The sequence below is a fragment of the Vitis vinifera genome, chromosome 8, assembly GCF_030704535.1.
Source record: "Vitis vinifera cultivar Pinot Noir 40024 chromosome 8, ASM3070453v1".
NCBI lineage: Eukaryota > Viridiplantae > Streptophyta > Magnoliopsida > Vitales > Vitaceae > Vitis > Vitis vinifera.
In genome coordinates, this window is record NC_081812.1 from 8,563,853 (window position 1) to 8,591,786 (window position 27,934).

A 27,934-nucleotide genomic window follows, 5' to 3' on the forward strand; every position below is an offset into this window, starting at 1 on the left:
ATGATTGAATTTCATTGCATTCATGTGGGTTTTGGTGGTGTGTAATGAGGTGAATTTATGGTTGAATTAGAAAGTGAAATGATGCATGACTATGGCAGCCATGGATGTTGAATGTGTGAGAATGAATTGGTATCTTAAAGAGCTATGAGTTAGTAGATAGAAAAGTGCTCCCATGGTTAAATAAATCGAGATAATGATTCATGGAAGAATGATGCATCCGTAAGGAGAATCACATGGTTGTTAAAGGAGAATTAATATGTTGCAGGTCTGAATAATGTCATTCAATGGAGATGCAGTTGCGTATTGAAGATATAGTAGCTACATGGTGGAGTTTCACACCAGCAACTTAAGAGCTTGAAGATAGCATCATATTCGAAGAAGTTTTAGAGGTAAGTTGCTGAAAATTTTCTTTAGTTCTTGATTCTATTATTATCTTCTCCATCTTTTTTACCCTCTTTACCATTTTCTTTTTATTTTGGAATGTCCTATATTAGGTTTGGGTGTGAACAAACTAGGCTACACATGAGTGTTGTTAGATTTGACATTTAGGAAATTGTTTGATTAAATGTTGATTGTTTGACAAATTATGATTGAGATTGAGTTAATATTTCTTCAAACTCTTTTATTTGAATGAGCCATTGGATAATTTCATGACAATTGGATTTGAATAAATGCATTAATTTGGATTCATGCCTCCTTGATTTTTTGTTTTCAATTAATTTAAGTTTTCAGCTTACCTATCACAATTCACATACATTTAATATCAATTGAAGATTACTTGTCTAGGCTTGATTAGGCACACACTTAGGACACTTGTATCATAATTTAAGACCCAAATTAAGACACAATTAGTTTTAAATGCAATTGCACCTTAGGTTAATATTTAGGACACTTGAGTTTCACCTGGGTACACTAGATAATTCACATATACACACTTACACTTTTTCTTAATAGTTTATGTTTGAGATTCTATATGTTTTAATTTTTTTTAAAATTGTTTTCAACTCTTTTTTTATAGCCAAATTAATCTTCAAACTTCATTTAAAATTAATCTTAGATTAATTAGGTAAAGAAAGGTCAATTTTCAAAAATTCATGCAACCAATTTTATTCAGTATGCATATTTGAAAAAAAAAAATTAATGAATTTTGGTTTTGAATATACATGAATTAAATTTCATAACTCCAATCAATGGAGTCTTTATGGATAAATTCATGAAAATTAAAATGGGATTTAATAGATCCCTACATACAAAGTTTTTCCAAAACATAGTTTTTCATTGAAATTGTGTATAGTTCATTGTACTTCTGCATTTGTAAATTGGAACCACTTATGAATAAATTTGAATTTAATTAGAATATAATTAATTAGTTAATTTGGCCTACTGGATATTAATTTGGATGTGTTAAAGATGTTACCTAATTTTTATTCTGGTGAGATAACCTTTCTTTATATTTATTTGGAGTTTATTTTATGAACCAATATTCTACCCTGGTAATGATAAATCCTTTACTTTTGATAATTTGGTCACTTTTGAACATGCTTGTGAACTTCGTTTGATTTTAGACATGCTAAGTATATATATATATATATATATATATATAGGTTTAGTTTTTTATTATTTTTTAATCTCATTATTATTATTTGTGAGTTAACCTCATTTTTATATAAGCGTTGTTGCCTACTAATTAGGTACACTCTCTATCTTCCTATTTCAAAGTTCCATGAATATGTATGTCATTGGAAACTATATTCATGTTTGATATTGACTTTGGGTGCCTTGATGTTCATTTGATTTGCTTTGACAAAATGCATGTTAAGTAATATAATACTTGAACTAATTTTGGTGTTTTGTGATAACATTTAAGTTACAGATCCAAGTACGCATATTATCATTTTTTTATGATTGTGGTTTGAATCCTTATTTGGCATGTTAGATTTAGCAGACTTTATAAATCACCTTAGCTCATCTAAGTATTCATAATCAACTAACTAATTGTCATATTCCCCTTAACTTAACTAGTAGAGACCTTTTTAGGGTTTAGAGTGGTACTACCTCTTGGAAGTACCTTCCCAATAAGTAATCTGATTTCTAGACCTAGACTCGAGTTTTTTTTTTTTTTTTCATAGACAGCTTTTCCAAAAATCATGAGTCATTTTTTTAAGGTTTTATTTTTTATTTTGTTTTCTATTAAAAAAATAAAATAAGTGGTAACTCTAATATTTATAAAATACCATTATTCACCTTAAATAAAAGCGAGCTTCACCAATCAAGTGGGGGACACACGCAAAAAATACAAGTCCACAACCATGTCCCAATGAAGTTCAACCTCTACGATAGGACAAAGGACCCCATCGAGCACATATATCATTTCTGACAACTGATGGCACTCGTAGATGATTGCGAAGGATTGTTATGTCAGGTGTTCCCCGCCAGTCTCTAGGAACCCTCTTTAACCTGGTTTCACCAATTACCTTCTCACTCAATCATGAATTTCACACAATTTTACGAACAGTTCATGCAACAATACACTTGCAACGCTCGACCATGCAAAAGCGTCGACCACTTGTTTAACCCTAAGCAAAATCCAGAAGAGTCTCTACATAAAATCATCATCAATTTACAACTAGGATGGTTCATGTTGAAAGAAATGACCCAAAAGCAGCGACTGTGGCCTTTTAGAAAGACACTGCTCCTAGGTAACCCATTACTCAGGTCTTTGGTCAAAAGTGGGATAGGGACTATCAAGGAGTTATTAGAAATAGCAAATCGTTATGCCAACATGGAAGAGGATCTAAGTCGAGCTGACCATAAGAGGAAGATCTCCTAGGTTGAACATGTTATGGATCTTGGAACATGGTCTAGAAAGAAAAGCGGACTATGGAAAAAATCCCCCACCAATTACACTGCTACGACAACACCTCAAGTAGAATTCACAATCTCATCTCGAGGACTCTTCCTTAAGCAAAAAGATGACCCAAACTTCAAGTAGCCTCTTGCTCCCACCCAACTTTCAGAGTAGCGTGACAAGACCAAATACTATCAATATCATCGCATCCATGGGGCATTTAACTAACCACTCCAAAGCCCTACATTGATACCTCGAGAATCTGGCTCGACAAGAGAACCTCTAATGGTATGTGAAAAAATATGGGCCTCCCATTGACACGCCAATGATGAGCAGAAAGATCCGGAGGAATTACCTAAATTAGAAGGCGATCCCGCATCCATTACTCAGGTCATGGAATCTCGGCCTATCAGCAAGAAAGATTGGCAATTGCACTATTGGAAAGGACTTCTTGAGCACTCAAGACGCTCAAGCGCTTATTTAGTTGTTGTGTTGCTGCAAAAATCTACACACCCAAGTTTATTTCTCCACTAGATTCCAACTCTTTATCCATTGAAAAACTTACTTTTTTCGGAGTGGGAGCCACCATGGGTGTGAATGATGTCCTAGATTGCTTTCTTGTCATCCATGGGTTACAAAATTGATAAAAACTAGAGTTTTTACAATAAAAGTTCCTATAGTCCTCAAAATGGAGTTTACAACCAATTTAATAATTAAAAACCAGATTTTTACAATGTAGAAAAAATCCTTCGCTCCTAAACATAGAGCTTACAACCCAAATAAGAGAAAACATAAGCAAATCACAAATATAACCATCATATTAAAACAAGAAACCATAGATATTCATCCCTAGGGCCATGGGATGAAACAAACAACCTTGCAAAATAAAGTAAGCACACCTTAGAGTAGATCTAATATGCAAAAACCAATCATAAGGCTTTGATACCAATTGTTGGAAATCCAAAATTACTTTGATCCCTGGCCTTGGATCATATAGGGAGCATGCAATTTGCCCTAGGCTTCTGTAAAAACTATTCTAACAAAACAAGGTAATAAAAACCATATAGAAGAATAATCTAGAGAAGAAAGTAAACATACCTATATCTAGATGTTCCTAAATCAATTCGAAATTTTAAAAGTTGTCAAAAATGTGATAAAACTCATATACTCAAATTTCTTCTATTCGATCTCTCCTCCAAAAAGCTAGGCACAAGAAAAGTGTGGATTTTTCTCTATAGAAAGTGGCTAGGGTTTTTCTTTGGAGGCTTTCTTTGGAATAAGACAGTAAAAACTGGAACCTTAACCCTTAATAAGGGTATTTATAGGGCTTTTTGTGGGCTTAAGAGACTTGAGCCCAAAATGGGCTTAGGTCACCTAATCTAACCTATCTAGATCCTAATTAATTAATTAGCCCTAATATGATCCAATTAATTAATCAACCCATACCAGAAAGATAATTCATAAGATCTAGTGCAACTTTATATTTTTATCAAAATGCTCTTATGTACATTAATGAACCAAAATCCCAATCCCTTAAAAATAAACATACCTCTGTGAAATAGGAGCTCAAATGGGGACCACTAAGAACCCATAGGAAAATAATAGCTCCCTCATAATTTAATCATAAAGTTGATTCAACATTCTACTAAAGAAAATCAACCGCACTCCAATATCTTATGAAATTATAACGAGCATACCTTGGATCTATGCCCTACTATCCATTACATGTAGACTCCCCATGAAATAGTGTTCATAATTTAACAAGATAGCTAGTACTATCACCTATCATATTATATTTGCAATCCTTGAGTTATAGATCCTAAATATTATGTGATTAATTAACATATTCTAACTCCAATGAGCATATATCAAAATTTCATTGAATGAATTGTTATGGTCATAATTTTCTAGATTACATATCTTTTGGATCACCTAAGAAGACATATTGTCTCAATACCATGAGATATCATAATTTCTTTATTGAGAATATTTGTTGTCACCAACCTCCATCACCAGTGACTCAATGCATAAGTATATATGACCACATTAGAGTCTTATCTATAGTTCAAAGTCTCCTGTTGATTTTGGCACAAGTTCAATATCCTCTCAAGATTGAAAGTTCATGCAGTATAGTAATTTGGTGAATTATGACAATTGATAGTCTTACATTATGATTCACAAAAAGTCATGTCCAATGTATAAACATACACACTAGTGCACTCATTATGAGAAACTCATTCTGACAACCAAGACAAGTCATCCTTCTGATTTAGAGGTAGTACACTATAGTTTCTACTTGATTGTCCAAATCCTTGAATTGAGAACAACTTATCTTCTTGCAAGAAACTCATGATTGATATCATCTATGTAACCCCTAATACATCCCAATCATGTACAAATTAGTGAGTCATAACTCATTTTTTCCTATTATTTATTATCAAATATGTATGAAGATAATAAATTTAAAAATTAATATTACACAAGTAAATAAGAGAATATAGATAATTATTTATTTTAAAAAATAATTAAATATATTAAGATGGTAAGTAAAGCATTATAATTTAAAATAAAATTTATATTTTTTAAATCTTTAATATCTATAAAGAAAAAAATCATTCAAAGTGAATATAAATTTATTGTTAATTTATTTATCATTATTATATATATATGAATTTACTATCAATTTATGTTTAAAATTTTTTTCTATTAGTAAAATATTAAAAACTTTATACTTTACTAGTTCCACGTGATTTTTAACTAGTAAGAGGGAAAAAAAATAGGCAAAAATGCAACATCATACTCTAATTTTTTTTTAATGACAATTTTTTTAATAGATAAATTTATTTATCATCCAAATTGCATAAAATTAAGATTGTTTAATTCGGATTTATGTCAAGAATTACACAATTTTTTTAAAAAAAAATAAAAAAATAAATTGGTTTTATTTTGCTTGAGAAATTGAGTTTAAGTATTATAATAAAAAAAAAAAAGTGACTTTTTCATTAAGATAAAAGTTAAAAATTTTCCTTTTTCATTAAGTCAAATTTTATTTTATTTTTATAAAAAAATGATAAATTAAAAAACAAATAAAATTAGAGTTAAGTCAATAATAATAATAATAATAATAAAACATTAGTAGTGCTTGGTATTACATAATTTCATTTTTTTTTTAAATTCATATATGAACAATCTTGAAATAATGTATACATGGTAAAAATGGAGTACGACAAATAACACATCACTTATTGTTTTATTTTATTTTTCTTAAAATGAATCATTTCAAGAAATATTCTCCAAAATAAATTTGAAACCTGTATTATAAACATTCCGCATGTACACATGGATTACAAACCCTTGATCATGTCCTTACATCAAATTTGACAAGAAAACCTAGTATGTAGTGAGAAATATGATTTTCCGTTTCCAACTTCATTTGCCTCCACTTAACCACCAAAACGACGTCGTGCTGCTCTGCCACCTAAATTTCTAGTCCCCCGCATCAACCAGCCAGTATTCAAAGTTGCCTACACTCAAGTTCACACCATAGAGATAGCTTTTCCAATCACCGCTTCCCACGTGTACAAAATTACTGCGGATTTCCCAAAATAGAGTAAGATGTGGCCTCCCATTGGTCCACAGTAGGAACCGTAGAGGAAAAACACCAACGGAATTTAACTGACGTAAGCATCACTCGGAGTAGGCAACCACCAGTCCAACGAAGAAGACGACCAAGGCGAAAGTTGATTGGTTGGTGACCTCCCACTAAGCCATCCTCTGTTTTTTCCGTTCGTCGATGAATTATTCTCTACCTAGTCTCAGCTCTAGGGTTAGGGCTTTGATCAATCACCCTGATCCACAATGGAAGAAGAACAACCGGCGCCGGCTTCATCCGCACCAGCTTCTACGACGCCATTCCCATCCTCAATCCACAACGCCCACTTTTCCTCCGCCGCCGCATCCTCGTCACGAGCCTCCGAAGCAGACGCCGACGCCAACGAGCAAGAGAACCTCATGCAGCGTCATCACAGTCCAGAGCTTCAGCGCCAGCAAATTAGCGTCACGTATCGCGGAGACGCCGGCGTCGACGACGAAGACGGGTCGGCGACGATCAGGAACGACACTTGGTCGTGCATTATCGTGGTGCTTACTTTTTGGTTCTTCGGTTCGTTTTGCTTTATCTTTAATATTTTTAAATCGTTCTGCTTTGAATTCTGAAGATTGAAAGTGAAGTTGAGTTGTTAGAATGGAAGTTTGATTTTTTTTTTTTTCTTTTTTGGGCATATTACAGTGTCAATGACTCTGATTTTGGGGGTTTATGGTTCGGTGAATATGCGGCTCGGCCCCAATTGTTCTATTCTTTTACATCCCAACCCATTGTTTGTGCAGTATCTGAAGGTAGCATGCCAATTTCAATACGGTTCTCAGTTATACTTGTTTATGGTGTTGTGTGATAATATGGATCGGATTGTATTAGGTGGAAGAGTTAGATGAACCAACACCCGGGCCTATGCTCTATGGGTTTTATAAAGTCCCACCTCTTGAAGTCATAACCACTTGGGATCAAAAGCTTAAGGCATACACGGCTCCCTACTCTCACAGGGTAAGTTTGATTTATCATTTTAGTTAGATATAATGCCCTTGTTGCTGACGGAGTAGAGTTAATTCTTTTTCTTCGGCTTCAGGAGTGGGTATATTATCTCAACAAGGGATCTCAAGTAAATATTACATACAGTGTCAGCTCTCTGAGTTCCTCCTCTTTGATTCTTGTAATAGCCCAAGGTACATACTTAAAAGCTAATGAAGACTTAGACCCCATTTGGTAGTTTTAATGTTTTTAATACTTTAAAATTTTCATCATTCAAGTGTTAGAAATGCTAGAAATGCTTTCTAGAATCACTCCCAAACGCATTCTTAAACATGCTTTGTCAGATTGTTTGTCATGAAACATTTTATATTCTATGGTATCAGCTGTGTCGATAGAAGAAACAAGCAAGTTTTCCCTATGACGCATTCAAGGCCAAGTTCACCTCTTTCCCCAAAAATCCCCCCATTTAACAGCCCTTAATAATTTATTTGGATTTTTACTACACATATAACTTATTATGACTTCCTGCTATTGAGTGTAAGCTTTTTGGTTTCCAAGAAAGTGAGCAGAGAGAGGATATACTGAGTAGCTCATGCTTAGGAAAATCAGGTGGTAATGTTAACAACATTATTTTGCTCAGCTAAGTTTCTATTTGCATTCGATGAGCATTACAGAGGACAGGATGACAATATGGTCTTGGTGATTTAGATTTGACCTCCATATCTGTGAGAATTCATAGTTGTTTTTCTCTCTTCTCTTGCATGAAATCTACTGCTTCTTTAATTTTCAATGAACCTACATACCCAGGATTTTAAGTAGAAACTAGTTGCCCACCATCAGTATGCTCCTGGAGTTTGACAGCACCTGCTGACAAACACAGGTAATGCCGGTACATACACTGCTGATTGTTAGCTACTGGGAAGAAGTTTGGATTCCTTTTGTTTCCGATTGTTTGCTGAGAATCCCATAATGATTTGGTTACTAGTCACCCATTTAGTCAGGAATCCAAAACCATGACTCTTCATCCTAACATCAAGTACTTCTTATACAAAGTTGAGGTCATATGACTCATGTACCAAAGAAAAAACTAATTCTTCTTTGGCAAGGCTAGGCATAGTCATTTGGAAAGAAGTACCATTTCCAGAACAGTTCATCATGTGCTATTTATGGTTTATATTCGCCAAATCATGCACTCATACTACCTTTGCATCTGAAAATTTTGTTTTTTTCTCTGTTGTTAACAGGGAAAATTTTCTGGTAAGTTTTGGATCAAACAGAATAGAGCTCATTAGAATTCTCCTTTTTTGAGACAAGGATGCAAAACACAGTTGCCTTAGCACAATGGTGAAGACATATGGAGGGTGGACTGGCTCTAGCATTGATATCATATATTGGAATTCACATTCTTTTTTTCATACTTTTCAATAGAAGTTGGGAACAAAATTAACCAGAAACAGACGCCTGAATTTTGTTAACTCTGCTCTACCCTCACAACACCTTATACCCCAACCAATGGGGCTGGTTAAACAAATTCTTTTTCACCATTCAATTCCTAACTAGGTCCATGAGATCTGTTAAATCATAGGTCAAACAAGACTTTCTTTTTCATTTCAAGTAAAGAATTATTTCAGTTCCTGGATAAGATGATTTTTACCTCCTTATTCATGCATAACTATGTAAATAATGTTTTTTGCATCTTAATATCCTCATTATCTACCGGCAGCATTTCTCATTTTTTGCCTGTGTGGATAAAACAAAAATTCTTCTATTTCTATCAACTGACCCTATCTGTGTTTATCTTGATATCATTCTGAAGCCGGAATATTGCAGGAAATGAAGGCCTTTCCCAGTGGCTTGAGGATCCCACATATCCCAACATCACCTTGTCATGGCAACTGATTCATGGTGAGATGGAAAAGTGGAAATGTGTGTGATCTGTTTGTGTTAAATTTGTACTAACAACAGCAACTATTTCTTCACAGGAAATGGTACTGTGCAGCAGAATATTTATACGTCTTCTAGTTACTATGTTGCAGTGGGAAACACAAACTTGGAGGAGGTGGAGGTAAATTGTTAAAAATCAATATTAGTTCATACTATTATTTTTTGTCGATTTTGGTAATTTTGTGGGATTTGAATAATCTGTTGTACAACTATTTAATATATAGAGATCCATGAATTTAATAGTTATTCCTTCAACTTCAGAAATTAAATGACACTGAGTTGCTTGCTTCTTGGGTTTGTCTAGTGGTGTTGTGTTATCATAGGGGAACTTTCTCTAAAGGATGACTTTAATAGGTTTTTAACTGTTGCCTTTTCCAACCAGATGGGGAAGTTTTGGTCATTGTCTCATATTGCATGGTCTTAGGTTTTTATTTAGTTTAGAGGCCTTGTGACTGTGTCCCAGATTCTGTGATAAAGGTAGAGAGAATGCCAAAAGACTTTGAATAGCCTAAAACTCTGACTATGTGTTTGGCCTTTGTCTGTGTTCTGATCATATGATTAATTTTGGAATTTCAAAATTGTTTTATGGAAGAATCATTGTGAATCCTGCTAAGTCTATATGTGATGTACCAATGATGAGTAAAAGAACATTCATGCTAATTCTTTGGCTGCAGGTGCTTTCAATAAATTAAATCAAACAAATGCAAAAATATTCTTAATACACTTTGCAATTTTTAGCTATCACTCTTTGTGGAATATCCTCCACTTGATCTCTCATTCTGTCACATGTACACTGTCTGTGCATTGGTTTCCTCCCTTTTCTATTCAGTGTGATTTATTCATCAATTAAAAGATGGGTAGAACCTATAAAGGATGATCATGTTACTAAGGAAGGATACACGGCATAGTCACGTATTAAATGCACAAATGCTGTCAGGATAGTTACTGGGTAATTTAAAAAATTTATTAGATCCTAATCAAATCTGCTCTATAAAACAGTAACTTTTTTTTTATATGCCTATGAAAAACAATTCCATACTATTCTATCATTGTTTTCACCTTTTACATGAAATGTCTTGTGATACTCCTTTTCCATGTTCACCTCTGTACACTATTAACTGTGATTGAACTCTATCCAAACAGGTGCAATTAAACCTCACAGTAAAAGCTCTCCAGTATAATACAACTGGGGCCTATTCCAAGTGTAATTTGACTCAAGGCCAATGCAGTTTAAAACTTTTTTTCCCAAAGGCAAATGCTGCTGTTATAACCTCTCCTGGCCCAGAACAAGTAAGATGCATTTTCTGTAGACAGTTATTCAAGGTTTTTTTTTTTTTTTTCTTTTTTCTTTTTCCTTTTTCCTTTTCTGGTGGAATGAACCATTCTTGAGAACAACTGGTGGACTGTAGGTTTCCTAAATCCCTAGCTTGCCATTTGTTGCTTAGTGAGATTAGATTTCAAGTCCTTAGTCTAACAAATAAATAATCGTCCTGTGTACAAAAAACTATTTTTATATTTAATGTGGGAAATAATTCCTCTGGGAAATTTTTTGAGACACCTGGTGCACAATGGGAACAAGTGATCCTTCCTTTGTGTGTCACTGACTCACAAAAATGGCTGATGACATGCATCCAGCTCTGGCACCACAATAAGTTCTGTTTTGAACTTTAAGGGACTATCCAACTTTTCCAAAAATCAAAATTCAACTGTCGTGTCTGTTTTAATGATTATTATCTTTGAAAGATTTCATGGGGGTATATCAGGTGGTTTTAAAGATACAGATTCACTTGATTGTTAAAGAACAGACCATTCTGGAATATTCCATAGAATGACTGGTTTCAGACCCCAGGCTTGTACCAGAGGAAGATATACAAATCTTCCCATCTTTTCCTCTGGCATGAATGGTTTTTGAATCATATCCATGATTCCATGGCACTTCTAACTTAATATTAAAATTGAGCTTTTGTTTGGTTCTTCAGGGTATACCCAGTGATGAGTGGTATGTGAAACTGTCCTATGGACCACGATGGATGACTTATATTGTTGGCGTAGGTATACTTTTCTCTTCATTTTCTTCTTGTATTAAAACCTTGATGTATTGTGTTAAAGCTTTAGTCCAAGTTAGCTTGATATACATCGTTGATCCATTACTTAATAGCTTAACTCTTGGATCAATCGGTAGCTTCATATGGTATTAAAGCCTTAGTTTTTTGGACATCAAGAGTTCAAACCTTACTGATGATATATTTTCCTCACTGCTTGTTTATATCCTTCATTATTTATTTAGCCCACTGCATGCCAAACAAAGGCTGCCTGTGACACTGGGTGTTGGGACATTACCCAAGCTATCTTGATGTGTATTATCGGCATATTAACAGATAGCTTAAGCTTCTGGGTCAATGGATTGCTTAACATTATGTTGCACACCTCTTTCTTAATTTTTATGCCTGCAGGTGGAATGACAGTGCTCATGTTACTGGTCTTCAACTTCTTGAATAAGTTCCAATTTAACCGTCAACTTAGAATTGGAGTTCCACTTGGGGGGACGCAACCAGAGACATCCCCTTTGCTCCCAGACAAAGATGATGATCTCTCTAGCTGGGATTCATCTTATGATTCTGCTTCACATGATGAGGAGGATGCTCAAGACAAGCTAGGAGTGGGTGGCCTTGATGGGAAGCCAAAAAAAGATGGTGAAAACAACAGTAATCCTAAGCGCCTATGTACAATTTGCTTTGATGCTCCAAGGGACTGCTTCTTTCTTCCATGTGGGCATTGTGTAGCTTGCTTTACATGTGGAACAAGGTAATAATCCATGCTCTTTTTCTTACCTTGAAATCTAGATTCTGAATGCTCCATTCTTGTTCTAGACAATTTAGGTTTGGCTTATATATATATATATATTTAATGCTGAGTTTGTGCCAACCCTACCTCTATTGGAACTACTGGCTCAACCCTAGTTGGAGTGGTAGGAAACACAAAAGAGTAGAGCAGGTAATATAAGATGCATTACATATGCCTTCTGTAATGGCATGTGCTAAGCCATGCCTAGCTCTTGTTTATAAGAGATAATGATATAGTAGAATGGAATCAGACTTGAAGTACTTTGGTATAACTAAGACCAGATGATGATGATTATGGTCATATCCTTTTAATAGCAACAGCCAAAACAACCCAAATGGTGGGCCAATTTGGTTTAGAAAATCCCAACCTGATCTGAGTCCTACATGATTATCTTTGTATCAAGCCCTTCAAAACAGGAACAGGTCAGGGCTTATAGAAAACCCTTTACCTAGAGGGATTTGGCAGGTTTCAAACATAACTAGCACAAGTTAAAATCTTTTTAGATCCCGTAAAGCTATGTTTGGTTCCCAGAAAATTTGAAGGAAAATGTAAGGGAAAGAAAATACAAAGGAAAAGCAGAAGGAAAGAAAAAGTGAAGGAAAATAAAAAAATAGATTAAAAGTTAATAAATTATTTTTTTTGTTATTTCAAACTCATTTTATTTATTTTAACTCATCAATATAAAGATTAAATAATTTAAAAATACATAAGTTTTTAATTAGTTTTAATCATATTTGATTTTCTTTGATATTTTTCATAGGACAACCAAACATAAAAAAATCATTTTCCTTTGCATTTTTTTTCTTTCCTTAGTATTTTCCGGGAACCAAACATAACCTAAGTTTCAGAAAAGAAAAGGAAAATTATAACCTCTTGGGATGTTGTTATTAAGCATGTTGCTTGACTTGGTATATGGAAAAAACTGGTTTCTCCATACTGCAAGCCAATTTGTTATCATCTTAATCTGATATCCATGAATGCTCTTCTATGACAGCCAGTAGAATATAATAAAAGGTCAATGCAAATTCAAAATCAATGATACATTTTTGTAAATTCTGCAGAATTTTAGAAGAGGATGGCACTTGCCCCATCTGTAGTAGGAATATGAAGAAGGTGAGGAAGATATTTACAGTTTAAGCAGTTGCACATAATTTTGGCTACACCGGCTCCCCCTAGTCGATGACTCACAATGCAGCTAGACCACTGCTTCCAGCCAGTTGGATATCATTGATCAAGGAAATCATACATAGTTTATCACATAATCTCCAATGTCAGGATGACCAAGCCTTGTGTTTTATTTTTTCTGAGTTGGCATTTCAGCATGTATTACCATCTCTTGGTATAGAAATATTAGGTTAAGGGAGGTTAATATGAGTAATCACATTTATAATTTACAGTTATCAGTTTGTATATGTGCTCTACTGAAAGGAATTAATCTTCTAGCCATAATTTTTCCTTACAAAAAATGGCCTTTGATGCCTCTACTTTCTGATGGTTGGAGTCAAAACCCTTATGAAAAGCTCATGTCCAAACATAGTCAGAGGATTGTTATGGCAGAATTGTGATTTCAATCCATAAACAAACAAAATGAATTTTTCATGATAATCATTTTTTTTTTTTTATGATTTTCAAATTATTAGTCTTCGAATATATTTTTAATTATATACAATAAGAACAAACATAATAATACCTTTTTTAAGAATTGTCAAATTATCAAATTTCAAATATCTTATCTTAATTTTATAAAATAAAAATAAACTGCTGTAATTATTTTTTGTTAGAACTCTTGATTTTTAAAATGAAAAAATTATTAATTTTCAAATATCTTGTCCTAATTATATAAAAAGAAAATAATAATATAATAATAATTTTATGTAAGAGTTGTCAATGTATTAATTTTCAAATATTTTATCTTAGTTACATAAAATAAAAAATAATCCTTTTTTTAAGAGTTGTCAAACCATTAGTTTTAAAATATTTTATCACATAATAATTATTTCAATAAACCGTTACACATATTCTCAATTGATTTCAATAGAATAATTTTGTTTGAGATTTGAAAATAAAAATAAAAACATAGTTTTCTCAATTTTTTCTTAATAAAAGTGTCGCATACTCACGTACAATGTAAAAGTTTTTAAAACATTCTCTATATTTTCAATTACTGCTTGAAACGATATATTAAAAATAACTAGAAAGTCTCAAATTTATTTTAAAAAATAGTTTATTGTTAAAACAAATTCTTAAAATATTATTTCATGTTAAAAGTCTGGCAAAATGTATTTGTTGAGTTAGAAAATAGTTTTCTAAGAAGGCCTAAACGTCCCACTCCTACATATTTTTCCTATTTTCCAAGCCCTCCTCTAAATACTCGATCACCCTTGATTGCTTTCAAATTCGAAAGTACTTATTTGAATTACCACACGGTATGTCTTCAACACAAACATATTAGCACAAGACTTATGGGAGTGGCTCTTACTAACAATTTTTGGAGCAAAATCATCAACCTAATCTAACACAGTTAAGAGATTGTTTTCCATTTTTAAAATGAGAGTTGAGCAAAAGGTCACCCAGGTTGAGTTATCACACTCTCTTTAACACAAAAATGTTAGCATAAGACTTATGATAGAAAAGCAATCTAACTAGCCATAACAATTTTTAGAGTAAAATTGTTAATTTAAAGTGAGTTTGATAGTAATTTTAAAAAGTATTTTTAAAGCTCGTTTAATAATGATTTTAGGAAGTGTTTTTAATATTCGTTTAGTAATGATTTTAAGAAGCGTTTTTAATATTTTTAATACTTAAAAATTTTTATTATTCAAATATTAAAAAAGTTAGAAACGCTTTCTAGAATCACCATCAAACATACTGTTAGAGTACGTTTGATAGTGATTTTAGGAAATGTTTTTAGTATTTTTAACATTTAAAAATTTTTATCTTTCAAATATTAAAGATGTTAGAAACACTTTCTAAAATCACTGTCAAATACACTCTTAGAGCGCGATTGATAGTGATTTTAAAAAACGTTTTTAGTTTTTCTAATACTTGAATGATAAAAAATTTGAAGTATTAAAAATTTTAAAAACATTTCCTAAAATCACTGTCAAACGACTCTTAATCTTTTTAATACTTGAAAAAAAAAATTCAAGTGTTATAAAAGCTAAAAACACTTTCTTATATTATTATCAAACATATTCTTAATCTAATACACATTAATAAATTATTTTCTATTTTCGAAATGTGTTAACAAAAGATTACCAAGGTTACATATGTAATGTTAAATACCTTAATCTTTTTTTCTCTACGTTGGTCTTTCCCTTTTTAATTTTTGAATGAGGTTGGCGGATAAAGATGAAAGGTCAGGTGAGTATAGAAAGAGGAAAGGTGAGTGTGTTTAGGCAGCATCAATGCCTCCCCCCCACCAAAAAATAAATAAATAAATAAATCATGATCTTATGTCACGGTTCTTATCTTCTTCTACAAAAATTTTAGTACACAATGGGAATTACCAAATTACCCTGATTCATGTATATATAATTAAAAATTGTTATGTATGAAGCTTTAAATTGAAATCAAAATCATAATTTTCTAAAAAAAAAATTAATATTGACATTATTAAAATTTTATTAAATATAAAAGAAATAAAAAGAACTTGGATTAAGCTTTGTTTTTAGTTGTAAGTTTTATAGTAAAATTTATCACGATGTCGAAAATTTCTTATTAAATTCATGAAAAAACTTTTGGTTTTTTGAAAGTCAATGAGAATAAGTTAAACACATATTCGATATGGCTTTCTATTTTTATTTTAATTGAAAATTAAAATTAAAGGTAAAGCCAAAGTCATATTTTTTAAAGATAATATTGGTATTGTATAAGTTTTATTAAATATAAAATTTTTTTACATAAACCAAAATAAAGCTCATAAAATAAATAACATTTTTCTTGACTTCTATGTTAAGCTCTTTGAAAACCTTGATTAAATAGAAAGAGCCTTTTAACTTTTTAAAAATCAATTCAAATAGGACTTAAGTATCAATTTGAGTACATCTTCACTTTAATGTTAAAATAAGCATACGGACAAATGGAAATTCATATGTTTTTGTATGATTCATGTCATGGTTGAAATTTTTTTAATTTTAAATTATTTATTCTAAAAAAAATTATTAAAATCAAATTTATTTCTCCATTACTTATACTCAAGCACAAGAGAGTTCATCCACCTTGTTTGATATAATTTTTTATTTTGGGCTTCAATTAGAATTTAAAATTTAAGTCCAAAACATAATAATAAAAGGATAATATTAATATCGGAAATTCTTTTATTAATTATGGACTTGCTTCGTTCATAAGTCAAAAATAAAATTTCAATAATAAAAAATAACTGTGGAAGAATTTCATTAAAAATAAATAAAACCTCGTTTTGATTAAATACATTTAATTCGTTAAAATGAGAGGAGAAAATAATAAGAAATTTCATCAAATTTAGGGGCTAAATGTATTTAATGAATGAAATTAAGCCTATGATGAAATTGTGCAAGTGTCACGTACTGATTGAGGCAAAATCGAAAATATCATGCATTAATCATCATGAAAAGCCCGATTATTAGTTTTTGTCGCACACTTCTGCTATATATATCTCATACATGACGTGACTGTTTACCAAATCTGTGTGACCACTATGTACGTGGCATTCAAGACTACGTCAGAAAAGTCAAAAACAGATAGCGTCCATATTCCGCCAGAAAATGCCGATTTGTGACAGTTTGGCCCCTATGTCGGCAAGTGTCTGACCCCTAGTTCCAGTTGATCACATACGTGGCAACAAAGAACATGATTTATAATTATTATTTATTCTCAAGAAATATAAAAATGATAAAATTCTTTTTTTTTTTTAAATAATGAAAAATGCCTTACCTTAAATACTTTTAAATGACTTTATAATTAATTTCTTTTAACATAAACGAAAGAAAAGAAAAACAAAATGTTTCAAAAATAATACTATTTTATTTTTATTTTTATTATCATTTTTTTAATTATATACATTGTTAAGAGATATAAAAATAAAAATAACACGTCATTTAAATTAAAAATAAATAAATCAGATCTCATCACAATGACACTGGAGAGAGGAAGAAGAGAGAAGTCAAACTCCAATTTTATTTTCATATTATAATTATTATTTAAAGCTTCACGGATAAGATGCTGGGAGATAACTAAATAAAACGATTGTACCGGATACGAAGTTCATGTAACTTCCTATAAAATCTGAGAATGCGAAGCCAAGTTTTTTAATCATTTCCTGCAAAGCGACAATCCCCCCTTCTCTTCTCATCTCATCTGTCTCTTTCTCTGCAAATCCAAACATGTCGGAGCGAACCAAACCCCCGGCGGACATCAAGGATATATTCGACCGTTACTCCGACCACGGAACAATGACCCTCGATCACCTCCTCAGGTTCCTGATAGAAGTTCAGGGCGAAAAAGCGGCCACCAAGGACGATGCGGAAGCCATTGTCAATGCCCTCATTGCTCTCCAGCATCCCGACATCTCTCAATCCAAGGCTCTGGATCTCCAAGCCTTTTTCTGGTACCTCTTCGGCGACGTCAATCCTCCCCTCTCGCCTTCCGGCTCGGTAATTTCACTTTCTGTTTTATTTACGGAGGTGTTTTCAGCTTAAGGTGTCAGATCCCTGCGCATGAATTTCTTACTACTTTGATAAAAATGTGTAGATTTCATCATTCAATTGCTATTTTGGAATGATCTGTTGCTTCCATTCTGGGTGCAGCATGACATGAATGCTCCGTTGCCGCATTATTTCATCTATACAAGTCACAATTCCTATCTAACCGGGAATCAACTCAGCAGTGACTCCAGCGATGCCCCCATTATAGAAGCACTGCAGAGAGGTGTAAGAGTAATTGAACTGGATCTGTGGCCAAATTCCACCGAAGATGATGTGGATGTCCTTCATGGCATGTATGGAGTTAGTGTGCATTACCATTGAACTCTGATTTTCATCTTATTCCAACATATGACATTACAGGACACCAAATGACCATCCATTACAGTATATTGTTTTTTGCATATTCTTTGCATTAGATTAGGTTATATTTCATTAAGAGTCAAAAAAAGTGAAGCAATTCTAGGTTGCTAGCAGTGCTTCAGCCATTAGACATAACATTGTTGAAAAAGATATATTCTTGTATGTTGGAGAACACTCTCCACCCTACCTTGTCTGCACGTTTGGGTGCACTGCAGCTAAAGACCATTCTTCCAGTAGACCTCCCTAAATAGGTCCAATGAAGTAAAATTTTTGAAGCTCCTTAGGGAAAACCATTATATCATAACCTAAGGACAACAACTCCATGAATGATTATACTAAAAACACAGAAATATTTCCACTCTCAAATTTTATATTTATTCTAAAACTGTGCCCATGAGATTGAAATTGGATCAATTTGTTCAGATCTTATCTTCCTGGCCAAAATTATTTTATCTGCCTTCATTTATTTAATGATAAATTGCAAAGCTGACAAGAATATTGCACCATAAATGTATGATAAAGCATAAAACAATATCTCCTTAATTGCTTCTTATCATCAGTTATGTTTGCCGATTTCTAGCGAGGATATTACAAATACTTTACTAATTTTAGTTTCACTCTGTTTATTTCTGGTAATCATTTTATTCATAAATGTAGGACACTAACAAACCCGGTGAAACTCATCCAGTGTTTGAGATCTATCAAGGAATATGCTTTTGTTGTGTCTGATTATCCTGTTGTAATAACTTTAGAAGACCACCTCAAGCCAGATCTTCAGGCTAAAGTGGCCCAGGTGAGTTTACACTTTTCACTGTGAACTTGAGCCTTGATCATGTTGCATAATTCTATTTCTGTGACCACAAATGGATTCATTTCTAGATGCTCACTCAAACCTTTGGAGATATGCTGTTTGTCCCTGAGTCAGAATGTATAGCAGAATTCGCTTCACCTGAAGCATTGAAGAGACGGATCCTAATCTCAACCAAACCACCAAAAGAATATCTTGAAAAAAAAATTGAAGCATTGGAAGAGGTACTTCAAGGGAATCAATTCATCATGCAATTTTTTTGGGGGAGCAAATATACCTAGATTATTAAAATTTACTTCATCCCTAATCTCAGAATTACCATTTGAAAACAGAATGACCCAGAGAATGTAGAGTCTATTGACAGGGAAGATCTTGAAGATGAGGAAGATGAGGAAGACAAGTTACAACACAATGCTGCACCTGAATATAGGCGTCTAATTGCCATTCATGCTGGGAAGCTAAAAGGTGGACTGAAAGAGTGGCTGAGGGTGGATCCTGATAAAGTTAGGCGTCTTAGCTTAAGTGAGCGTGAGCTTGAAAAGGCATCCATAACTCATGGTAAAGATATTATCAGGTATCAGTTAAGATTTTTCTCAAGTTTGTTTCAGTGATATTTCTACATGTGTGTTATGTTTCTTCTCATGTTGTGATTATCTTTGGCATGAAAGCCTATTTTTCTGCAGTGTGTAGAGAGTTTTATACTTCAGCATCTGGTTTCATGTCTTTCTCTGAGAAGTAGAATACTGAAGTTTAAAAAAAATCTATAGCCCAAAAGAGAGCATTTCTGTAGGCCATTTGTGGACAATTACACTAGAGTATATCCTTGAGAATTCCATCTTTCACATAGTTTTAGTCAACAAGTAAAACCCAAGGTGCAACCATAATAGTCCTATAACTTGCATACTGGTTCCAAATACTTGGCAAATTGTGTAGGGCTGTGGAATATGCTTACTTGGAGTCCCTCCTTCCAGAATTTGACTCAATTTGATGATTGTAATTTAGGATGACCATTTTCTTTTGGGGTTCATTGTCAAGGAAGAGGTCAACAGAACTGATAATTAAATGTATATCTTGGAAGTCTATTTGGTTACTTCTCCAATTTATCTCTTGTTGGATTTTATCACAACATGTTTAAACTTTTAAAGGCACACCCCATTACTGAGCATTCCATGTTTTACTTCTTAAGCTGAATAATTAAGACTTATTTACATTGGCATAGGTTTACCCAGAAAAATTTCCTGAGAGTATATCCAAAAGGTGTACGGGTTGATTCATCAAATTATGATCCGCTAACTGCATGGATGCATGGAGCTCAAATGGTGGCATTTAATATGCAGGTTTGGAGGAAACTTTATTTAGTCCCTAAATTTAGTTCATCTTTATATTTTACTTGGGTTAGTTTTGCATTATGCTCCTGAGAGTTAATTCCAGATTCAGCATCTTAAAATTCAATGCATTTATGTTTTTTTGAATAAACATCCAAAATGTACCAGTAGATTTGTATATTGCAAGTGTGGCATTCAGAGATCCTTTGCCTCTAAAGCTATTTTCTTAATAAGAGATACATTCTATGAGCCTATAATATAAAATGACTTTCTGTATTGGCCGTCTTATTGGGCACTGTTGAACACTTCTCAAATAACCATAAAGTCAAACAATCAAGTATGCTAACCATGGTGTCTGGTAATGAATGGTTTGAAAAAAGGGGAGGAGGAAGTTAGGTAGGGGTTTTTCCAGATTACCTATCAGGATTCAAATTCATTGGATCAGTAGTACTTGAGGTTTTGGCATCTTTTGTGGACTGATCAAAGTTGAGTTTGGCTCTGCAAACATGCATCCAGGGTTTGCATTCAAATTCAACTTAGAGAAAACTAAGAAAGTCATGGCATCATGAATGACCTCCCATTAGAAATTTAGAAGTCTTTAATGAGGTCCAATCACCACAATTCTGCTTCTTAGTTGCACAGGGATTTGGATTGACACTTTGTTCCAACAAAAATGAACAGTTCTAGAAAAGTGCCTTCTCGGACATCTGAGCAACTGAAGGCACAAATCTACCTGCCAAAATGTTGTAATTATTAAAAAAAGAAAAAAGAAAAAAAAAAGGCATCATAAAATGATGGCAAAAATGTTTGAAGTGTCATATCATGAATTCCAAATATGACCCTTTGCATAGAATGAATTATACGCCTCTCTAATGCCATGAAAAATAAACTGGGTACTAAGAGGAACAATTGACATATATTTGAATGTACTAAAAATACCATTATGCTCCTGTGATAGGGATACGGCAAGTCACTTTGGTTGATGCAAGGAATGTTCAGAGCCAATGGTGGTTGTGGTTATGTGAAGAAACCTGATTTTCTACTGAAGCTTGGTCCCAACAATGATGTTTTTGATCCTCAAGCAAATTTACCAGTGAAGACAACTTTGAAAGTGAGTAAAATATTCCATAAACTTTAATTGTGTTCGGTTGTCTTTCTTCTTTCCTGATAAACTTCCACATCCCCTCTTTTAAGTTTTTATATTTATGCGTTTTAAGTGACAAAAACTTTCCTATTACTAAACAGGTTAAAGCATATTTGGGGGAGGGCTGGCATTCAGATTTTGGTAAATTTGATATATATTCTCGACCAGACTTCTATCTAAGGGTAAGAATTTAAGAAGTGTTCATATCTAAAAGTCAATGTTCATCTTGCTGTGATTCTGTGATTGTTGAATGTGTCATTTCATCTGGTCTTACCATTTTGTAAAGCTTTGGAGATCAAAGAGAATGACGGTGCTGTGAATTATCAATCTATGCAGGTTGGAATAGCTGGGGTTCCAGAAGATTCAGGAATGAAGGAAACAAAGGAAATGGATGATAACTGGAACCCTACTTGGAATGAAGAGTTTGAGTTCCCCTTGACTGTTCCTGAGCTGGCATTGATCCGGATTGAAATATATGACTATGATATGTCTGAGAGGGATGATTTTGGAGGTCAAACATGTCTTCCTGTTTCAGATTTGAAAACAGGAATCCGGGCTGTTCCACTTCACAACAAAGAGGGGGATAAGTACAAATCTGTAAAGCTACTCATGCGCTTCGAATTTGTTTCAGTTGATTCCAGGCCTTGATCCTAATTGGTCAGAGACTCAGAGCATCTCTCTGGTTATCCAGCCTCACAGTAATCTCACCACATTGCAGTACTGAGTTGCTGCCATCATATCTCTTGAAAGCAACACTACCGGCATAATTCTGCTATTTCAGTGAAGGGAACCAGAAAGTTCCTTCACACTATTAGGCGACTAAATGGTTGATCGGATACAACCGGCACCACCTTGGATTCTTGTGGTTTTAAATTTTCTTTCTGTTATATATTATATCATGCAGTTGTAACTTTTATCGACCACTTGTTGAGTAGAATGGTTGTACCTAAATATATGACGATAGCCTTCAATTGTGAGAATTAATGGTATAATTTTTTATTTTACAGCTTAGACCTGCATTATTTTCTTTAATAAAACAGATGCAGCTTTCATTCCTTTGATTCAAGAACAACAATTAAGAATGTCTTGACAGTTTATGATCAACTTCTTTCACCCACAGCTTGCAGGAGTATAAGCAATTGAAGGAAATAGTAGGACACACCCCCTATTGTGGCATACTGCAGCTTCTCAGTCCCTTCGACATCAGGAAAATCACCATCATTGGCCCGATTAAATCCACCTGCCAGCCACCCCAAGTTCCTGTATCCTCCTCCATGTAGCTTTGAAGCTGCCATCATGGACCTAAAATTCATGCTTTTAATGGTTTGTACTCTTATATGTATTCATTTTCATCCAAGAACTAACAGCAACAGGAAGGATCGAAACTCTTACCTCAGCCCTTCTCCACAAGCAACAAGGAGCTTAGCGTCCTTATCAGGAACAGCTATTTCCACTTGCCCGACAAAATCAGGATTGATCATGGTGAAATTCTGGCCAGTCCACAGCCCAATGTACCCAAAATGCACCCACTTCTTCAGCAGAGTGATGGGGCTGTTGTCCATGTCCTTAACAAAGAGTGGCACGTGCATTGACCCCGAGACACGTGCCTTCTCCCTCTCCCACGCTGGCCTGACGTCCAGGAGTATGAAGCCTTCAGAGTTCAAAGCAGAGGCTGCATCCTTTGGCAGTATCGGCCGGACTGCCCCGGACCCTATCAGTTGCCGGGCACTGCTTGAGGAGGCATGGACCTGCAGAGTTGGTGGTGTTGAAATGTTGAAGATGGGTGGCTTGCCTTGCTTCCTGTGCTTCAACGTGGATGTGTAGGGGAGCTTCAGTTGAATTGCCATCTCTCTCTTTCCTTATCCAGAAGACTAGCATCACTTTTAACCAAATTCTTTTCATTTTGCCAAATAAATAGATAAATAAGAAGAAGACCATATTTACTGGGCCGGGACCAGGCCCAACCTACGTTTCTTTTGGCCCAATCTTTTCATGGTCACTGCCCAACTAGGTTTCTTTCGGCCCAAGCTTTTCATGGTCACTGCTCATTCGCATATGGTATTCTGGTTTGCATAGGTGGTCCAAGGAGAAGCCAAAATAAAATGCATTGCCCTTAAAATTGTTAGGATCAAGGATTCGAGCATCTTATTTGAAATCAATTTATTCATTATCAATAAGATTAAACCAATAATTTTTATGTGGTTATGTGCCAATTCAATGAGCTAAAGCAAATCCTTTTTATATGATTTAATGTTATATTGTCAGTGCAACAAGGTTAAAGTAATTCTTTTTTACATGATTCAAGATCACAATCATCTTAAGCTACATTTAATTAGCGAGATAGGATGCAATAGAATATATATATATTACACCACAGATTCCACCTGAGGAATTATTACGACCACAAATTTTATGATCACATATCTTTTTATCACCCAATGGAATACATCGTCTCAATCTTATGAGATATCATGGTGCTTTTATTAAAAATACATATTGCCACAAACTTCCATCAATAGTGACCTACTCTATAGGGAATACATCACTACTTTAAGATTTCATCCATAAGTCAAAGTCTCCAATTGATTTTAGTACAAACTCAATATTCTCTCAACATTAAGAGTTCATGCAACATAACACTTTAATGAATCATAGCAATTTGATAGTTTTACATCATGATTCACTATAAGTTATATATAATGTATAACCATACACACTAGTGCATTCACCATGGGAAACACATCCCGATGGTCAAGACAAGTCGTCTTTCTAATTGGGAAGTAGTGCATTATAGTTTCTATTGCATTGCCTAAATTCATAAATTACTTGTGAATAACTTATCATCTTGTAAGGAACCTATGACTTGTATCCTCTATGTAACTATTAATGCACTCAAGTCATGTAAAATACAAGTGATAAAAGTTAAATGATCATATCAATGTCAATACATAAAATGGATAGCAAAATGACAATCAAGTCTAACATCATTACATTATGTCTTGCTTTTAAGGGCTCAATCCCAACATCACCACCATAAATTTGATATCTATGGGTCTTTTATAAGTATCACTACTATAGATTGGTATCTATAGGCTTTTATGAGTATCACTACCATAGATTGGTATCAATAAGCTTTTATGAGTATCACCATCATAGGTTTTTTCATCTATGGGCCCTTTATTTGAATATCGCCACCATATATTTGTTATCTATAGGTCTTTTATTAGTGTATAACCACCATAGATTTTCATCGATGGGCCTTTTATCAATATATCAACACCCGTAGATTTGTCATCTATGAGCTTTTTATTAGCTTATGACCACTATAGATTGGTATTTATAGCTTTTTTTTTGTGTTTCACCACCACAAATTTATATTTGTAGGCTTTTTCTTAATTCATCATTTCATCCACAACCTAGAGTTGTTCATTGCATATGCATTCATATATAGCATCATCACCCAAAGTTTCTCTTGTCTCATTGCATGTGATAGTCCTTTGATCTTATTGCATCATGTGCTAGGATGAAATTTTGGTATTTTTATTCTTTGATATAGTCCACTTCATTCACAATCCTTACACTCATGTTTCTAGCTACCTTTAGCACTACGTTAAAGGCCCCTTGGGTTTAGTTTTTGTTTAAGTTGGTTTTGGTTGTTTTTGGGTTTTGTGTAAGATAAAGACAAGTGTCCAGATCTCCACCCTCCCTTACTATATGAAAAGGGGCCTTAGGAGCTCAATTTCAAGGGGTTCTTGGAGTGTTTTGGAAGGGGAATACTTTACCAAAATTGAGAGAAGAGGAAGAAGAGCTCTCTTGGAAGGATTTTTGGCTTGAAAGCTTACTTGAAAAGAAAGTTTGGTTACTAATGAGTAGAGACTTTGTGGGTGTTGTTTAATTTCATTTTTTATCATTCATTTACAATCCATCCTTTTTTTATTTTGATTTTTTAAGGATATGTATTTGTTGGGTGTGGATATTAGAGGTCACACACTTGGATTGTTGGTTATTTATTCATGATATATAGTTGTTCTTTTTCTCTTCTTCTATTGATTCTTCTTGATTGCTTAATCTTTAATTTATCTTGTTGTATAGTTTGGTTTGATTACTTTTTATTCTATTTTGGGTATTTTTACTCTCTTTGCAAGTTTATTGATAAACTTATGAGATGAGGCTTTGTTAGGATTTGAAATCCTTATTTTCTTTTGAATTTTTGTTTTGAGTATTTCATTTTTCCCTTTATTTTAATGATTTTTTTGAAGCCTTTTTTATTGATTTTAAAATCATTTTTGAGAGTAACAAACTGTTTGTTGGTTTGCCAAAGAGATTTTCTTTAGAAAAATACCCTTCAAATACTATTTTGGTCCTCTTTGATTTTTTATTTTTTTTCAATTTGTGTTGTAAAATCCTTTTTTAAACCCTCTTTGGCTGATTTTCCAAGTATCTTTTGATGGTTATTTCGTCGCTAAGAATCAAGCCTCTCACCATAGGCTTTGATATAACCTTTATGCTTGATAAAATCAATAGTTGTTCTTATGTTTTTATGACTTTTGAAAAGTTTTCTCAATTTGTTTTTTAGTGAACCATTCTCAACCATTTGATCCCTTTTCATGGTCATGTAAGGCTTGAGATTATGATTGTTTTTATAGTCATTAATGGTTGTCATGATCTATGGTATATTAAAATTGATTTCACATAAGAACATCATTTTCTACAAGTGTTTCTTTGTGTATTTCAGTCTTTTTTTAATTGTGAGTGTTCCTTGGCCCTCCATGCCTCTTGTAAGTTCAAATTCATACTCATATGAGGGTTGAGGAGTAGTGTTTGCGCTATAATTAATCTAAGACTCATTCCTTAGGCCCACATCACTAATTTTTCAAACTTATGATTTTCATATTTTACTAATCAATGGAAATATGGATTAATTTTGCAAATTTCAATTTAATGAGATTATATCCAACCCCTGTGAGATTCCTACCATGATCATTAGAGGGTTGGCATATGGATTAGACCATGGAAATTAATTAAGGCTTGTTTCAAAGCCATATTCTTTAATTTTCGAAATTCACCACTTGTTCTATTTTTGACACCCAAAATGTTTTTCTAAATTTGAACTTTTTGGTTTATCCTAAAATATTTTTAAGGCTTGTATGATGTTTAATACTTTTAAAATATATTAAAGAATGTTTGTTTTATTAAAAAAAGTATTCTCCATGTTTATGAAATAAATTGACTTTTCCAAGTGTCCAGATTCTACCATATTTTTTACCCTTCAAATGTTTTTGTAAATTTGTATTAGCTCATGGTTGTTTAATTATTTGTTATATTTATTTTTTTATGTATTCTAGACCTATTAAACAATGTTTTAGGTTTTGGTTTCACTCAAAAATCAATTTTTTTTAACATGTAAAAGAATTGAATCATTCCCTACATGTTGTGTTGACTTGAATATAGTGTTATGATTTATTTTTTCAATGAATTATGGGATAATTGGTACATGTTTAAGCTTCATAGAAATTTTTCACATGATTTAGACACTTTAAATAGTGTAATTTTTTCTTAGTTTTATCTCACTTCTAGGCTTGTATAATAATTTTGTATTTGCATGACTTGTTGATATGTCATGTTTAAAAGATGTTTAGTGAAATTTAGGATAATTGATGCATATGTAGGCACTTTTGGATTTTGGGTTGTATTGTATATGCTTTGAGCATGTTGTAGAATCTTTGTCTTGATTTTATCTCATTTATAACTTTTTTTTTTAGATTTATTTTGTAAGTACCCGCTTGTTGTCCAACTATTGGATATCTTGTATAAACTTACTAATTTAGCTTCCTTTGCATATTTCTAACCTTCTTTAACTTTTGATTTATATTGTAGACATCTTGTACATGTTATCTAAGCTTTCCTTTATATCATATATCCTTTTTATTATTTTATTTAGATTTATTTTGTGATTTCATACATGTTGCTAGTTTTAAACCTTATGCATGATTAGTCGTCTTTGCTTCTTGATTTGAGTTGAGTATATTTTGAATATATTGTTTAGCTTTTGGTTTGCCATTATATCTTTTATTTTGCTTATGAACTAACCTGCTCTTTCCATGTAAGAACACTTCCCTATTTTGGGCATTTTTAAGGTATGCTCCTTTTCTTCCTTATCTATTTGATTCCTATGATATGCATGTTTGTGTTATGAGTGTTCTTTACCTTGTGCTCTTTATCACTATTACCTTATTGTATATTTTTGTTATTGTCTCTTGGTATACATTGGTCTATTAATCAATTACCTTAGTCTCTTCCATTTATTCACTAGAGACTGCTATAGGAGTTAAAAGGGTGTTGTCTTATGTTAGAGTTTTTTTTTTTCTCTTTTATAAATAAACAAAAATAAG

The 27,934-nt window shown here is 33.1% G+C and overlaps 3 protein-coding genes across 4 annotated transcripts; 2 read left to right on the forward strand and 1 right to left on the reverse strand.

Moving 5' to 3' along the window:
• Window positions 1-6,200: 6,200 nt before the first annotated feature.
• LOC100247198 (E3 ubiquitin-protein ligase APD2) lies at window positions 6,201-13,710 on the forward strand. Its single transcript, XM_002264490.4, has 10 exons — window positions 6,201-7,010; window positions 7,137-7,243; window positions 7,323-7,448; window positions 7,531-7,627; window positions 9,264-9,338; window positions 9,416-9,498; window positions 10,521-10,667; window positions 11,357-11,429; window positions 11,831-12,182; window positions 13,283-13,710. Exons 1-10 carry the CDS (start codon window positions 6,707-6,709, stop codon window positions 13,356-13,358), a joined length of 1,440 nt encoding a protein of 479 aa, XP_002264526.1. The 5' UTR covers window positions 6,201-6,706; the 3' UTR covers window positions 13,359-13,710.
• A 3,642-nt stretch (window positions 13,711-17,352) lies between these two features.
• LOC100243703 (phosphoinositide phospholipase C 2) lies at window positions 17,353-22,553 on the forward strand. Its single transcript, XM_019221795.2, has 9 exons — window positions 17,353-17,854; window positions 18,008-18,198; window positions 18,923-19,058; window positions 19,145-19,297; window positions 19,406-19,647; window positions 20,293-20,410; window positions 21,357-21,509; window positions 21,644-21,724; window positions 21,879-22,553. The coding sequence occupies exons 1-9, from the start codon at window positions 17,585-17,587 to the stop codon at window positions 22,188-22,190; spliced, it is 1,656 nt and encodes a 551-aa protein (XP_019077340.1). The 5' UTR covers window positions 17,353-17,584; the 3' UTR covers window positions 22,191-22,553.
• LOC100252319 (rhodanese-like domain-containing protein 10) lies at window positions 20,653-23,437 on the reverse strand. 2 transcript variants are annotated; one of them, XM_010654993.3, is made up of 3 exons: window positions 22,935-23,427; window positions 22,705-22,844; window positions 20,653-21,131 (listed from the first exon to the last, which is right to left on the reverse strand). In XM_010654993.3, exons 1-3 carry the CDS (start codon window positions 23,387-23,389, stop codon window positions 21,082-21,084), a joined length of 645 nt encoding a protein of 214 aa, XP_010653295.1. In that variant the 5' UTR covers window positions 23,390-23,427; the 3' UTR covers window positions 20,653-21,081. The 2 variants fall into 2 exon arrangements, with proteins under 2 accessions (XP_010653295.1, XP_002265850.1); XM_002265814.5 differs by lacking the exon at window positions 20,653-21,131 and having other exon boundaries at window positions 22,565-22,844; window positions 22,935-23,437.
• Window positions 23,438-27,934: the final 4,497 nt, after the last annotated feature.

Excerpts from the sequence above, each read along its gene's own strand:
- LOC100252319 (XM_002265814.5), bottom strand. The coding sequence starts at position 23,389 with ATGGCAATTCAACTGAAGCTCCCCTACACATCCACGTTGAAGCACAGG. Across the intron at positions 22,845-22,934 it reads GCTTGTGGAGAAGGGCTGAG|GTCCATGATGGCAGCTTCAA; the intron begins GTAAGAGTTTCG and ends CATGAATTTTAG.
- LOC100247198 (XM_002264490.4), top strand. The coding sequence starts at position 6,707 with ATGGAAGAAGAACAACCGGCGCCGGCTTCATCCGCACCAGCTTCTACG. Across the intron at positions 7,011-7,136 it reads GCTTACTTTTTGGTTCTTCG|TGTCAATGACTCTGATTTTG; the intron begins GTTCGTTTTGCT and ends GGCATATTACAG. Across the intron at positions 11,430-11,830 it reads GACTTATATTGTTGGCGTAG|GTGGAATGACAGTGCTCATG; the intron begins GTATACTTTTCT and ends TTATGCCTGCAG.
- LOC100243703 (XM_019221795.2), top strand. The coding sequence starts at position 17,585 with ATGTCGGAGCGAACCAAACCCCCGGCGGACATCAAGGATATATTCGAC. Across the intron at positions 19,059-19,144 it reads TTCAGGCTAAAGTGGCCCAG|ATGCTCACTCAAACCTTTGG; the intron begins GTGAGTTTACAC and ends ATTCATTTCTAG. Across the intron at positions 20,411-21,356 it reads TGGTGGCATTTAATATGCAG|GGATACGGCAAGTCACTTTG; the intron begins GTTTGGAGGAAA and ends CTCCTGTGATAG.